Below are 15414 nucleotides of genomic sequence, written 5' to 3'. Positions count from 1 at the left end.
CGAGGGCGCAGAACAGATGATGATCACTGTGGAGGGTCTCTTTATTTTTTTGTGCGCCCAAGTTCTTGTTTTTTTAATCGTTATACTGCATGTCAAATCAACTGTTTAACCCATAGATATACAGTCTTAGGTTTAACCACGTTACATGCCAAATTTCTGTTTTCACCTACTCTCCATCTCCGCCCAGATTCCGGGTCAAAGATATTTTGGATCAAGCTTTCAATAGTAAAAACGAGTACATTGAAGTCTGTTTACTACAGTGAAATGCCTCTATGAAGGGGGCTATCTCTTCTGCAGTTTTCAAAAGTAATCTTTCTGTTAAGCCGTTTTAGATCAGTATTACATATATATATATATATATATATATATATATACACATATATATATATATATATATATACACACATATATATACATACATATATACACACACACATCATTATATATTTCTTAAATACTACACTGCATAATACTATACTACATTTGCATGAGCTTGTAAATTATTGGTTACAAAAGCAAACTTTTATGATTACTGTATTACACATTCAGAACTACTGTTTTATTGGTAGTGTTTGTTCTATAAATATCTACATACAAACCGAATGTAGCACATTAATTAAAAAAATAAGGCAGGTATACTTCCCTTACTGCTTGCATCAACCATAATAATTCACACAATGCAGTGTTCACTGTAGATTGCTGTTATTCATCACAGACACAGTCAGGTCATAAAACAAGAATAGTAACTCATTGCCGTCATCTTTGCACCATAGTACACAATTGACAAGCTCTACAATGTACAACACACCATCCTTCTAGTCCTGCTTCAGTAACTATGTTCCTTTCCCTCTTCACCCCAACCCTCCCACATGAAAACATTAACAGTACATTCACACGCCCATCTCAACTCATCTGATTTGGACAGACCAAAGAGCAGAGGATTGTGTGATGGGGTTGAGTCCAGATTCATGTAGAACCAGCTTTGAGGTCTGTAGAAAAGGGGGGGATTGGTACAGCAGGGGTCCTCTTTTGGTCACGGCTGGGAATGTGATAGGAATTCAAGATTTGGTGGAAGATGAGGCAAAGTCATTAAATCTTTTTGACTTGTGAGAATTTAAGGACAAAGGTAGTGAAGATGAAAATGAAAAAGAGATGGTTGCAAACATCAAATCATGAAAAAGAAAAACTCCTATATAAAATAAATGAGTAAAAGTAGCAACAAAACATTTATCCATTATTTGATACACAGTAAAAATAAATGAGGAATAACATGATTTTTTTTCCAATGAGGACAGTCTGATTTGTTCAGGGAGTGGGGGCCGGTCAATCCTCTGAGCTGGAGGAGGAGTCGGTGTCTTTCTGAGCCAAGATGACGTCGTCCAAAAGAGCTTCCTGGTCTGAACTGTCATAGTCCTGTGAAAGGCTATCGCCGCCTTCCATTTTCACATCAAAGTCTGGACTGGTGAGGAAGTGATGGGATGTCTCCAAGTCCTCCTCATCCATCATGTAGGCCCCATCTGACACCAGGGTCTCCTCCACTCCATCCAGACTGGGCTCCTCTGGGGTGGGGTCCGGAGTGTGGTGGTGGTGGTGGTGATGATGGTGGTGCCGCTTTTTGCTTTTCTTGGGAATTTCTGAATCCTCATTTAGTAGCCGGTGGAAGAGATGTTCAGGCAGGAAGCCCTGTCAAACACATAACATTTAATGAGTTTAAAAGTTAAAAACAGATTTAGACAAACCACATCAGAAGTTTCATTTAAAAAAAAAAATAATAAATTAACAACTTACAGACTTGCGCACAGTTTCAGACCAATCTGGTGCCACAGCGTTATCTGTGTTTTCCTCTAGATATTCTCTCAGGTCTTGTAGCATTGGACAAAAAGCTGCTCCAACCTGCAAGGAAATAATGACCAAAATGTACAAAATCAGGAATATTCACGTTTTCATTCGGTAATAACGCCAAGTACAATAGGTAAAATGTACACCTTATGTCAGGGTATATAGCTACCGATTACAAGCCATGTTTAGTATTTTAACTGGATAAAGTTTTGATATTCAAAATAAACATACCTTTTTGCCTGTCCTCATGTTAATCAGTTTGACCTTCTCTGTGCCCGTCAACACTTTGTCAGCCTTTCGCCTTCGTTTCCGTTTGCTCCTGTTCACCAGAAGCTAAACACAAACAGATGGTATAGACAACATAATTCAACATTATGCACTGTATGTTTTTGGATGAATGAGTAACTGATTCACTCTACCTCTAACATGTCCCCCTCAACTTCATAATCTGGGTTCTCCTTTAGCCATGTTGGAGGGTCTCTACGGCGAGGAGTACGCTCCAGGGGATCATTAATCCCCTCTGGGTCTGAAAACTAAAAAATAGGCTGATGTAATTTAACTGTAAATTTACACAATATTTTAAAGTGATGTGCAGTAGAGTACAAAAACCTTTTCAACAAAAGTAATGTACAAAAATTACCTCAAGATCCTTGCGTTTCTTGCGGCTACTCTCTCCCCCTGAGCCATTGGGCATAAGAGCCTGTTTAGAGAAGGTTAACTTCAATCCCTCCTCCTGGAAATACAAAACAAATTAAACAACATTAAATAACACAACATCCGTGTAAAACTACTACTGATCATGTTTTAATGCCTGTTCTCACCTTGAGAAGTTTGACTGTGAACTCTCCATCCTCTCCCTCAGCTCCTGGGCCGATGGACAAAGGTTTACGGATCAACCTTGTGTAGGACATTTCATCCCCTCCAAAGTCTGTGCTGGGGTTGAGCTGGATTTCGGGCAAATAGCGCCGCCCTGATGGCCACTGACCTGACAGCACCAGGTTACACAAATTATCCAGTCTGTTGATAAGCACGCGGTCCTGAAGGAAAGGTACACAGGTTTAGTTCAGGATTTTTCAGCAGAAGTAATACCAGTACACTCGAGAAGACACAGTTACCTTGGGCCAGTCAACTCTGACAGGGGGTGGATTACCATCTTGACACTGAGTGATTGACAGTAAACTATTCTCATCATTTATTTTCATGCCTGCTGAAATAAATATAAATGTAATGCACAACGAAAGACTGAGAAAACAGACTGTACATTAAGAGAAATCATACCTCCATCTCCCTCGTCGTCACTGTCCCCACTTTCGTCACTGCTTCCAGAGCGATCAGAAGACGATGAGCCTGAATCAGAGTCAGAGTCAGAGTCAGAGCCGCCCTCCTTCCTCCGGCTGGACTTCACTTTGCTTCTCTTGAAGCTCCAGCTCTGGTCTCCAGGTTTTACACTGTGGCTGAGGGGTGTGCTCATCAGATCAGCAGATAGATCAGCTCCAAGCAGGTGGCTGTGCTCAGGGCCTTCCTCCTTCACAGTCGCGAGTTCCTCCTCAGATTTCAGCTGCCCGAGGGGCATTAGACTCTGGGGCTGTGGAGGAGGAGGAGGTGGAGGAGGAGGGGGGGGAGGCGCTTGTTGATTTTGGACAAACTCATCTCGAGCTCGAGTAAAAGTGAACTGCGGGTCTGAGAAGATAGATAGCTCTGTGCGGCTGACGCCATGCAGCGAGGCGCCCAACATCAGCTGGCGGTCATGCTCTGGGGTGCTCCACCAGGCGGGAAGCTCCGCACTGGGTGGAGCTAAGGCCAGGCGCTCCTCCAGAGAAGGATGGGGCAGGACTCGCTCACGGAGGCGGCGAAGAAGGCTAATGCGGTAAAGGGTACGGGAAGCACGCTCCTCAGTGATGGGAGCTACAGCTACAGAGGGCTCAGCTGGATCTAGAAAGATGTATATAAAAGGGTCAATGTGAAGCGCAAAATCAAAAATAACGGACTTTGTGTTTTAGATGTGGTTACCTTCTGCACGAACTGGATGCAGGTGACAGACTTTCCGACACATTCCAACAAAGGACCGGAAGTATCGACTCAGACTCTCATCAGTTTTTTTGTCCAAACGTGCAAAAGTGCGGAAGCGGGTCCAGTCAAACTCTGGTCCTCCAGTCTCAAGACCTGGCTCCTTCTTCATCTTTTCCACTCCAAAAGTAGACACCACACGATAGAAATCACATTCCTCTCTGCGTGTCCATCTAAAACATTAAAGATGTTTGATCAACGTTTCTGAGCATTTTATCCAAACAAATATGAATATACCTTTGCTGGCGTTCCTGACGTGCTATCTCCTTGAGCTTGCTCGCTTGTTCGCACCTCCTCCGTCGGCGGTCGCCTTTGGCCTCAGCCTCAATCTTTAGCTGCTCCTGTCTGTAGCTGCGCTGGTACGCGGTGATTAGTTTTCGTAATCGCGCCGTTAGTGATGAACTGGAAGGCCACTGACAGGGACCACTCTGAGTCACTGCTGGCTCTGAGGCCACTGGCCCTGCTTTGTCTTCGACTGAAATTTCATCCTCTACATTCATTGAGTCAGGCTGGACAAAAAAGGAAGTCATTAAACTATTAAATGATATAAAAATGTTAACAACTGATGTTAGTAAGTACATAATTACTCATAATTACTGAGGTTATATTAATTATCCACATTTGCAAATAAATGAAAAGCATTGCAGATTGATAACACACCTCATCATAAAGGTCTTTGGGTAGTCTTGATGCTGGTTTAAACTCCGGGTCCTCAGAATACTTGTCAAAATCCGCACTGCAATAAAAAAAATAAATTAAAAAAAACATTTCCTTTGAGATCTAAAGCATGAATGCAGTAATATCATGGAAATATTAAGAAAACAAAAGAAAAATAAAATTTATTAATTTGAAAAGCACTCACTCGTCTCCAAGTTCTGCATCACCAGTGTGTTGTTCAGCATCGATGGCCTTGTCATCCGGACGACCCGCTCGCTCCAAGAAACAAAGGCAGGGATCAGCTCTCATGGTCGTATACATCTCGTAACCTGTTGACATAACGAAAAAAAATTAAAGGATGCACATTTTAATCACTTGGAGCAACCATAAAAAATATGAATAAAACAAAAAATAAATGTAGCCAAGCTTACCATGCTTAAATACACCGGCAAGTAGCGAGCGATCTGCCTCACAGTCCCACCAGCTAGAGGGAACCTCAGTTTGCTCCATTTCTGGCATCCAGATATCCAGATCTCTGTGGATGTAGTGACTTTAGTTAATTTTAGATCCGAAGTGAAACTATGTTTTTTTTATTTTTTATTATGTAATTTGACTTCTCAAATTATTGACCTGATATCAGCTCCTTTAAGGACAGAGTCCGCATGCTCGCCAATTACTTCCTGCTTTAGGTAATAAAGCATACGCACCCTCAACAGCACCCTGAAAATACATGTGTTTTTAGAATTAAATCCAAATTAAAATGTGGCAAGTCAAATCTTCACTTAAAATTTTAATATTTCACTTACTTGTTGCACTGATGCTTGAGGTGTTTGCGATAGCTATCGTCCAGCAGTAAAGTGTCCGGGTTGTACTTTCGGATCCATTCAACTTTCTGAACATCAAAAGTGCTCTGGGCCTTCACCCTCTTTCCCTTCCTCCCGCGGGGCACAGGGATGGACAAGCCTGGGAGAAACGACTACATGAAAAAACAAATTCTTTGTGTAATTCTTAAGCTCTTTTCAAAGTGTTACCTGAATGGTTGAGTAAAGTTTGGGGTTCTCGTCCATTTTCTGGTGGCGTAATAAGTTCCCAGATAAAGCTTTTGATGTTTTCATCACCACGGTAATGGATTAGACAAAAAACAAGGATCACACGGCAGATGGCTTCCACATCACGTTCACTCAGACGCCTCTTACATCTTGCATGGGAGAGGATGTCTTTCCAACGACCCCAACTAGAAGTTAAGTAAAGTGTCAGTAAATCTGTGAAGTGTAAATTAAAAACAATGTCCAAAATATTATGTAGTCTGTGTACCCATAGACCAGGAGGTGTTTCTCGACTCTGAAGCAGTCAGTGCGGCCATAGCCTCCTCCGCTGTGGCGCTCCGCTCGTCTGGAGGCACGTGACTGTCGAGAATTGGCCGGTGGATATTCGTCATCACTGTCCAGGTCTGACATATCGCCTTCACCTCTCAAAGAGAACTGTCGCGTCTGTTTGCGCACTCGTGGAGTATCAATTACAAGCGTATTCTAGGAGCAAAGTAAAAATGAGATGAGAAAAAAAAAAAAATTTAAAGAAAAAGTACCTTTCTGTTCATGGAGTCCATGTCTATGTCAGCTTTCTTGGCCCACTTCTGCCAGAACTCGGGGTCATCCAGAGCGATGTCTGTACGGTTTTCTGAAGCCACAAAACTGGCTTTGGAGAAAGTGGAGCCCTTCCCCTCGCTCTCGATAGTGATGGTAGTGGCTCTGCGTTGAAGGATCTGGTCAATATCTTCCTCACAGAAGCGACTGCCTTCATCATTTTCGTCCATAATAGCAGCATAAGCACCTTTCCTCAAAAGATCCTCAATCTCCTTCTTAGAAAACTGTTGGATCTGTAAGTTGACAAGGAGGTCTTAATTTGATTCTATAAATATTTCTCAAAAGGTTATCATTAGGAAAGCACTGCAATAATCATACCCCATTAACACTGGTGTCTTTGTTGCCACTCATGCTCTGCAGAACAGCACGATCCAGGCCGAGCTTCAGACTGGCTTTATCCAACATTTCTCGCTCATAAGAGTTTCTAGTGATAAGGCGATATACTTTGACTGCCTTGGACTGGCCAATTCGATGACATCTGGCTTGTGCCTTAAAAAAAAAAAGAAAGAAAAAAAAAAAAAGACTTAATCAAGTCTTAAATTTAATTTGACAAATTTTGAGAAATGAAGTGATACCTGCAGGTCATTCTGTGGGTTCCAGTCAGAGTCAAAGATGACACATGTGTCAGCAGCAGTGAGGTTGATACCCAGGCCTCCAGCGCGGGTACACAGCAGGAAGACAAAGCGATCCGAGTCAGGTTTACTGAAGCGGTCAATGGCAGCCTGACGCAAATTCCCACGCACTCTGCCATCAATGCGTTCATAAAGATACCTGAAAAAGATGGGATACACAACAATAAATAAAGTAGTCCCACACGCCGCTAAAAGAAAAGGCTGACTCAAATATAAAGTTACCTTTTGTTGATGAGGTAGTCCTCTAAAATGTCGAGGCAGCGCACCATCTGAGAGAAGATGAGCACTTTGTGGCCACCAGCTTTAAGACGTGGCAGCAGCTTGTCAAGTAGCACCAGCTTTCCGGCTGAACGGATCAAGGCTTGCAAATGGAAGTCAGGCGCAGTGGGGTCATATACCTCTCGCAACTCTGCTACAATCTTCTCTTCCGCGCCTGTAAGAGAGGAGACTCATTTATATACTTTATATTGACTGGTTAGGCTTTTTTTTTCATCTTTTTTATCAGTTTATTTGTAGTCATCAATTTCATCATGAAAACCGCTACTCACCATTGATGAGGTAGGGGTGGTTGCAGCACTTGCGCAGCTCCATCATTGTGTTGAGCAGATTGGGGACATTGCTGTTACTGCTTGCCCCTAAACTGAGAAAACTGAAGTTTCTCTCTAGGATTGCCCGATAGTACTTCTTCTGAACATCAGTCAACTCAACCTGGTCAGAAAAGGTACACATTAGTACTGCAACAATTCAGCATTTTATAAATATATATGTGCTCTGAAAACCAACCTCAATTATGGTTTCCTGTTTTGGTGCCAAATTCTTTTCAACATCTTCCTTAAGCCTTCGCAACATCATTGGCTTAAGAATGGCCTGCAATTTTTGAACCTGTAACACAAGTTATGACATAATATTGGACAGGAATATATATCTCACAATAATATCTACTGAATACCAAAGAATTCCTAAACCTGCTTTAATTGTCTTAAAAGTGTGTACAGCAAATACCTGCTCCTCTGTTTTGAGATCTCCAAATTCTCTAAGGAACTCAAACTCCGATGGGAACTGTGCTGGCTCAAGGAAGTGCAGCAGACTGAACAGTTCCTCCACAGTGTTTTGAAGAGGTGTGCCCGTCAATAAAACTTTGTGCTCCTATAATGACAATGACAAAATCATTAAGAATTTGAAGTAAGATGTATTTTTTAATCACCAAATATATGTTTTTGTAGGTGTAACATCTCACCAGGTCAAGCATTTTCAAACTGTCCAGTAGTTTGCAGTTTCGATTCTTAAGTCGATGGGCTTCATCAATAATGACACAACGCCACGAAATCTCCCTCAGCTCCGGACAGTCAGACAGCACCATTTCAAAGGTGGTGATGAGTGCATCAAACTTGTACGCACCGGGAATCAAATGCTCCTGCAGACAAAGAAGAATCATATTTACTAAAGCTAATACTTAGTTTAATAAGTGGCAGTTTGTTTAAAAGTCAACTATACCTTATCATCCTTGCAGTACATCTCATACTGTTGGATCATCTGTCTGCTGGCCAAACTCCCATGATAAACAATAGCATTCATATGGGTCCACGTGGAAAACTCTCTTTCCCAGTTGGTGATGGTTGAGAGTGGAGCAATGACCAGAAAAGGGCCCTGAATACCAGCATTGTATATTTCAGACAGTAGAGCAATAGACTGAATGGTCTTTCCAAGCCCCATCTCATCCGCTAATATGCAGTTTTGTCTACAACAGAAGTAAGAATACATTATTGATCATGTTTTACAAAACAAGTCAGAAGAACAAATGTCACAGGACATGTTCAATACCTGTTGTACCAGTTGAAGAGCAGCCAGTTAACTCCTTCAAGTTGATACTCTCGAAGAATATTGCCATTTTTGTATTCCCGTGTATCTTCTAATTTCTTCCAAGAAGCGGCAGGCGGTCTGACCTGAATAACACCGTGACACAAAGAAAGTTGAAACCTTGTTTTCTGAGAAACAAAGCACTGATGTTTAAAACAAACCATTCTTTTAAGACGAGGTTGTCTGTTTTTAATTTTATTGAACTCCTCAACTTTGCCTTCATCCACATCTTCTTTAAGCTCCCAGGTCGCATCTTCATAAGGGAGGGAGCACCACTTCACTAAATAATAAATGACAGGCTGATGGAGGGAACGAGAGAGAAGCCGGTTAGAGAAAATTGGTACAAACAAGACAAAATTATACATTTGTTTTGAGTTCTTTACCTCTCCATTGTCCTTGTCCACACTGTGGGATACATCCAGAATGCGGTCCACCTCCACATAGTCTGGATTAAAAGGCTCCTCCTCCTACCCAAGAGCACAAACCTCATTAATGTAAGTCAAAAAGGCAAATCAAACAAATTTCACATATGAATGCAGCGGGTTGCACCTCTTGGAAAATATGCCTCATTTGTGCGTGCTTTGTCCTAAACCGCTTAATCTTTTGCGTTATCCTTTTATCTTTTTCCAACTGCTCCATAGTGGCCCACTCACAATGGAGATATGAGCTGTAAACAAATATATTGATCATGTGTAAGTAATAATTAAGTTAAAGTTATGATTAAATACATTTTGAGACTTACTAATTTTTATATTTAACAAAAAATTCTTCAACATTGGTGTACTGGCCAGGGCACACCTATAGAAGAGAAGGAGAGATGCATGTAACACAACATAAGTTTTCCCTGGTAAAACAATTAAGGTTAATAAATAAATGGTCCAAGTATGAATTATATGAAAAAACATACCTCTTTTTTAGTTAACCTCACAGACAGTATTTTGTCAACAATAGCTGCATCTTCCTCACTTGGGTTTTCCTGTAAAAATTTTGTCAAATGCCTGTTCAGTTTACCAATTTAAACATTAAAGTTTGTCACATTTTTTCACTAGAATGACAAGTCTCACCACAAAGAACTGCATGCTAGGTAAACCATCCCCATCCAGCTCCACTTCTTGAGGGATGTGAACAGGAGGCACGCCACTAATGGAGGCCACCGCTGCAGCAGTCGTAGTAACATCTACGTCCTCCTGCTCGTCCTCATCGTCTGTGATTTTAATGTCCAAGTCTTCAGTGTATTTCTTTCTTTTTACCACTCGATTGGAACGTCTCTTCTGGGAAAAGAGTCAAAGATGAGTGAAAAATTAATTAACCTACAACACAATCTGAATGAAATGAAAGTTGGCTTAATAATAATTGAACATGAATGGATCAAGTTAAAAAGTGCCTGGTGTGTTCTGGGTTTCTGTGTAATGTGTCATTTTCAAGCTTGTCAAATATCTACCATGATCAGGTCTTCATCAAGCATAGCTGGTGAGGCTGGGCTGAGTTCTCCATCCGAGTGGTCAGAAGATGCATTGCGTTTTCGTTTCTTTGCTCCTACAAGAGTAATTGTGCTGAAAAAGATGATAAACCAATGATTACTTCTGCAAAGATCATGAGCCACAAACCACAATGAATTTAACTAACTTCGGTTTCGTTTTGCTCTTGTTTTTGTTTCCAGATGCAGTCATTACTGTGCCCCCAATCACTGTGATCGTTCCCCCTGGCGGCTTCGCCTTGCCCTTTTTATCGGCCACTGCTCCCATTTTGGGTGTTGAAGCTAAAGGTGTTTTCTTCTTGCTCCCTCCCCCACTACTCTTTTTCTTTGGAGTGGTGACGACGGTCACAGTGCCGCCTATTTCTGGAGACATTTGTGAGGCTGGAAGTTCATCTTGGTTTAAGACTCTTGGGAGGTTCTTCTCTCCACGTGCTTTAGCACGGGCTATGGCCTCAGCCACGATGCGATTAGCCTTTTCTTGTTTGCACAGGATTTCCACACGCCGCACAGACGCTGGCTCACCACTCGCCTTCGTGATGCGAATGGCCTGGGACGGAGAGGTGGTTGTGGTCGAGGTACCAGCAGCCGAGGAGTTTATTACTTTCACTACAGAAACAGTGCCACCTGCTGAGGACGCCGAGCTTGCCTGTAACAATTAGTAATGTTTGCAAAAGGTAACCTCAATATTTAATCACTATAGGTATAAAAAATGTACATCTAAAAGTTATACCTGTGGCTGCAGTAGCATTTTAAGAGGCAATGCAACCCTCTGTCCTCCCTGGCCCTGGGAAATCTGCAAGACTTGTGGGCTGCCAGTATTACCGGCTCCAGAAACCAGCTGATACTGTAAAAATCAAACCAAAATCTATGTAGGTAAATGATACAGAACAAAAGAATAATGTACATTTTTATGTATACAGTGTTCCAAATTATTATGCAAATTGTGTCAAAGTGTCATGAAGGTAATTTTTTTTGTTTTCCAGTGAAACTTATGGATGGTATTGTCTCTCAGGGTTTTTTGGGTCAATGAAATCAATCTCAAGCACCTGAGCCAACTAGTTTGCCAAGTAAGTTCAATTAAAGGAAAAACTACTTAAGAAGGACTTTCCACATTATTAAGCAGACCATCATTTTCAAGCAATATGGGAAAGAAAAACGATCTCTAGTGCCGAAAAGCGCAAAAAAAAAAATATATATATATATATATATATATACACACACACACACACATATATATATATATACACACATATATATACACACACACATATATATATACACACATACACACACATATATACACACACATATATATATATATATATATATATATATACACACATACACATACACACACACACTTTACCTTAACTCCCCCCTGCTGGTTGGGCTGCTGCTGCACTTGTAGTTGAATGGTGAGGACTTTTGGCTGTCCCCCTGCCTGCCCTGCTGTCCGAGCCTGGGTTAGAGCAGCTAGCTGGCTCCCTTGTAGCACCAGTTTTCCTCCAGGAAGTTGCCCCAGCACAAGCCTAGTGGGCGTCTGCGCCTGTTGCTGTTGTTGAGCCACTTGAACCTGAGCCACCGGCTGCTGTTGGGCCACAGTCTGAGCTGCTGGCGCAGAGGTGGCGCTTTGAGACGGCTGCTGGAGGACGAGTGTGATACGCTTTGCTTCACTTCCCTAAAATCATGAACACCATAAGCAAGAAGCAACAAAGACATGCAGCTTAGGAAGGCAGATGAAGAGCAACTTACCGGAGTTTGGGGCTGCATGGCGGGCTGGAGCTGCACCTGGGTCTGGACCTGAGGCTGGACTTGAATTTGAGTGGTCTGGGCTTGAGCCTGGACTTGGGTCTGGACCTGGACCGCCTGCGGCTGGACCTGGACCGCCTGCGGTTGAAGCTGAGGCTGGACTTGGATTTGAGTGGTCTGAGATTGAGGCTGAACTTGGGTCTGGACCTGGACCGTCTGCGGTTGGACCTGGGAGACTTGAGTAGCCGCTGGAATCTGAACCTGAACTGACTGGCCCTGTGCCTGCTGCACCTGCTGGGGCATGGAGGTCAACAGCACCTGTTTGACTGGCCCATTAGGAGAGTGTAGCAGCCTCTGTACTCCCGCAGTGCCCACTTTAACTTGAGTTTGTCCTGCGTTTGCCTGATTCAGAACAGTTCCACTCTGCAAAATGGACATGCCAGGTTTGAGAGAGGTTCCAGACAACAGTCGAATCACCTTTCCACTGGCCTGTCCTGCAGCTCCAGACACAGTCTGCAGCACCTGAGCTTGACCCTGGGGCCCTTTGAGGATGACGATTTTCCCACCGGCCTGTTGTGTAATGGCAGCAAGCTGCTGGGGAGTGAGCTGGTGCGTGATCTGAGTGAGCTGCTGTGAGGTGGCAGTGGTGGCGGTTTGAGCGGTAGAAACAGTCAGAGGAGAGCTCAGCAGCACGGTGTTACCAGTGGGCACAGAGGTCTGGATCTGCTGAACAGTTTCGACTGCAGAAGCTGGTGCTAAAGAAACAGTCTGAGCAGGTGCTATCGGGACAGGCTGAGGCGCAGGGATTTGGATGGGAACAGGCTCTGGGATGACAGGAGTTGCTGCATGTACACTCAAACCAGTGTTAACTGTAAGCTCTGGAGTGGGTTCAGGCTCAGTGGGTGGGTCAACCTGGCCCAGTGCGAGTTTCAGGGCCTCCTCCACGGGGTCCGAGGAGCCCTGAGTGAAGGAGTCGTCCGGTATGGCGTCCAGGTTGAACAGAGGTGTATCCTCAAAGAGGTCCATTATTGGATCGGCCATTTTGCCCCCTCCACAAAGGGAGATGGGCACAACACTACAGGGACGCTGAGATGGAGGCTACAATTAGTTGTCCAGTTCTTCGTTTTGATTAATGAAACTGAAAAGGAGAGGGGGAGGAGTTACTTATAGATTATATATATATATATATATATATATATATATATATATTTAAAAAGTTGTTTAAAAATATTGAATTAATTAAAATAGAATAATATTTTCACAGCTGAAGATAAAACAGGAAGAATGGCTGAAACAGTTCAAATTATGTTTAAGGGGGGCACAAATATAAAAAAAAAAAATTTCATCTTGGTCTGTTTTGATCTGAAAACACATGATCAATAGATCTATTGAACATCTAGATCATTGACCATATATAAATGTTAGTTATTTTGGCAGAGAATAAATGAATAAGGCTTTCAACATGCCAGTTAAAACATTGCACACATAAAACTTTTTTCAGCATACAAGATACCAGGGCAGGCTACATCATTAATGTTCAGAAAACGATGATAGGTTCACAGAGATAATACAGCCTAAGCTTGTCACAAAAGTTGCACAAGGAAGTGAGCCCACATCAAATCCATGAATGAAAAGTTGGTTGTGAGGTCAGTGAGGAGGGTACTGATGCTGTGAGCTGGGATGCTATGCTCTGTTCGCGTTGCAGTCTTTATCCCAAACCCCTGGGTTAGCATTAGCTTGTGCCGCCACCAATGTGCCTGGTTTACACAAGTCCATAAGCAAACTACTCGTTTTGGTGTTAATAAAAAGCATAATTTGTACATTAGGAGTGATTAGTTTGCCTCACTGTCATTTCCTATCGACCACCAAGTCTTCGGGACTGCTTCAACCTCATCAACAAACCGGACCAAACCAAAGCAGCGTGCCACAATAACCATTGCCGTCTACGTTCAGACTAGGGTTAGGCCGCAATAGTCTTTCGGTTGACCTGCGCCTGTTGTTCGGCAAAAATACCTGAAAATAACCATCATATCAACTGCCCTAACACTCTCAGTGATATTTCGGGTGCTAAATTTACCTTTGCATCGACACACATGGCTTTCTCCGTCTCACAACACTGTACGATTACAGGAAACGGCCAGAGGAGAGCAGGAACTAACCTTCTTGCCAGAGAAAGCGGAGTGGGCGTGTCTTTCGAGTCTCTCGAACAGCGATTGGTGGGCTTGGGTCTAAGCCGGCAACACACTGATATTTTATTGGCTAATTTGATTGCCAATCATATGTACGAAGTCTTTAGGGCGGGACAAACGCCAAGTTTGGTTGAGGAAGCAATAAATGCGGCCTAGCTTGGATCATTTGACTGAGTGATCTACTCCTTACCTCGCTAATAACGCTCGCAGATGCTCGTTAAACCAAATTGTGATGTTAACATGGGTAGCTGCAAATATTAAACCATTATAATGTAATTAAAACAGTGTGAAGGCTAACCTCGTGATCTTTGATTAGGCCACTGTCTTTTTCATATTTTCATTACACAAGCTGTAAATGGAGAATACATTTTCGGTGAATGAAACAATCTGTGATCAATATTTCATATTTTTATTTATATTGGAAACAATTAGAGCAAAACAATACTCTACTCTTTACTCTAATTAGAATCGTTGGTAATTACACATGTCAACACACGGAGATGGGTTTTGGTGTTTGATGGCTCTAGCATTTGTTTTAGTGCCCTCTAGTGGTCAACCAGGAAGATCTCAATCAACTTGTACCACTCACTCTACTGACAACTACAGCACTAACTTGGCCACTGAAGTTGGTTGGACTAAATGATCTTTTGTTATATTGTTATTTTTTGTATATAAGTTATACAAATACTAACCAAACATTTATTCTATAATTAATAACCAGGTCTATATTTTGTGGTCTGAAAATAGCCTATAATTGGCTCTACTTTTTACTAGGCCCTATTAGCCTAACTAGCATATGAAGGCAATATAGACTGTTATACTGTCCTTGTTATAAGTTCAAGGAGGTAGTAGTAATTACAGTTTTAGAGTGAAGACATATTTAGCCTATGTTTGTAAAAAGAAAAATAACTGCCAGAATTCATGACCAGAATGGGAAATTGTCCCCACAAGTGACTCCATGTGACAGCACACCGCACTTCATCCACGGCAGTCCTGCAGTGCTCCGCCAAAGCCTCCATCTGTCCGCTGCTCTGCGTGGAGTATCCGCCTCACGCCGGTGTGCCTGGTAAACGCCAACGCCAACTCTGCTGGTGAGAGCTATATTTACAAACATCTGCCATGGCACAGAGCGGAGCATGAAGGGAGGGGAAGAGCCTGATGTCCAATTTGCTCATAAACTTGAACCATTTTCTTAATGGCAGGGAACAGAGATAATCGTCCATCATTGCCTATGGTTCCAGGGACTGTGTCAGAAATGGCATCTGACATGAAACTTCCAACACACACACAGAGAAATTAAAACA

General features: G+C 42.5%; 1 protein-coding gene across 1 annotated transcript; it reads right to left on the bottom strand.

The window, feature by feature from the left end:
• Positions 1 to 685: 685 nt before the first annotated feature.
• chd8 (chromodomain helicase DNA binding protein 8) lies at positions 686 to 14090 on the bottom strand. The gene is made up of 40 exons (XM_055228302.1): positions 13999 to 14090; positions 12135 to 13059; positions 11925 to 12059; positions 11539 to 11850; positions 10903 to 11016; positions 10322 to 10818; positions 10137 to 10248; positions 9760 to 9966; positions 9603 to 9671; positions 9438 to 9493; positions 9245 to 9362; positions 9079 to 9162; positions 8857 to 8994; positions 8660 to 8781; positions 8333 to 8576; positions 8076 to 8252; positions 7841 to 7984; positions 7622 to 7720; positions 7387 to 7546; positions 7061 to 7271; positions 6782 to 6977; positions 6525 to 6695; positions 6149 to 6439; positions 5878 to 6092; positions 5595 to 5797; positions 5370 to 5526; positions 5194 to 5283; positions 4995 to 5098; positions 4769 to 4892; positions 4567 to 4642; positions 4144 to 4415; positions 3850 to 4079; positions 3118 to 3771; positions 2955 to 3046; positions 2661 to 2876; positions 2480 to 2572; positions 2259 to 2372; positions 2071 to 2172; positions 1789 to 1893; positions 686 to 1683 (listed from the first exon to the last, which is right to left on the bottom strand). Exons 2-40 carry the CDS (start codon positions 12960 to 12962, stop codon positions 1324 to 1326), a joined length of 7692 nt encoding a protein of 2563 aa, XP_055084277.1. The 5' UTR covers positions 12963 to 13059; positions 13999 to 14090; the 3' UTR covers positions 686 to 1323.
• Between the last annotated feature and the right edge of the window lie 1324 nt (positions 14091 to 15414).

The sequence above is a fragment of the Periophthalmus magnuspinnatus genome, chromosome 17 (assembly GCF_009829125.3).
Source record: "Periophthalmus magnuspinnatus isolate fPerMag1 chromosome 17, fPerMag1.2.pri, whole genome shotgun sequence".
Taxonomy (NCBI): domain Eukaryota; kingdom Metazoa; phylum Chordata; class Actinopteri; order Gobiiformes; family Gobiidae; genus Periophthalmus; species Periophthalmus magnuspinnatus.
The sequence above is the reverse complement of the archived record's forward strand: the minus strand, read 5'-3'. Positions and strand labels throughout refer to the sequence as shown.

What these genes read in the sequence shown, in the direction of transcription:
- chd8 (XM_055228302.1), bottom strand. Translation starts at nt 12,962, where the DNA reads ATGGCCGATCCAATAATGGACCTCTTTGAGGATACACCTCTGTTCAAC. An exon ending in TTGATGAAGACCTGATCATG is followed by an intron (nt 9,967 to 10,136) that starts GTAGATATTTGA and finishes CTCTTTTCCCAG; the next exon opens with AAGAGACGTTCCAATCGAGT. An exon ending in CCACCCCTACCTCATCAATG is followed by an intron (nt 7,272 to 7,386) that starts GTGAGTAGCGGT and finishes CCTCTCTTACAG; the next exon opens with GCGCGGAAGAGAAGATTGTA.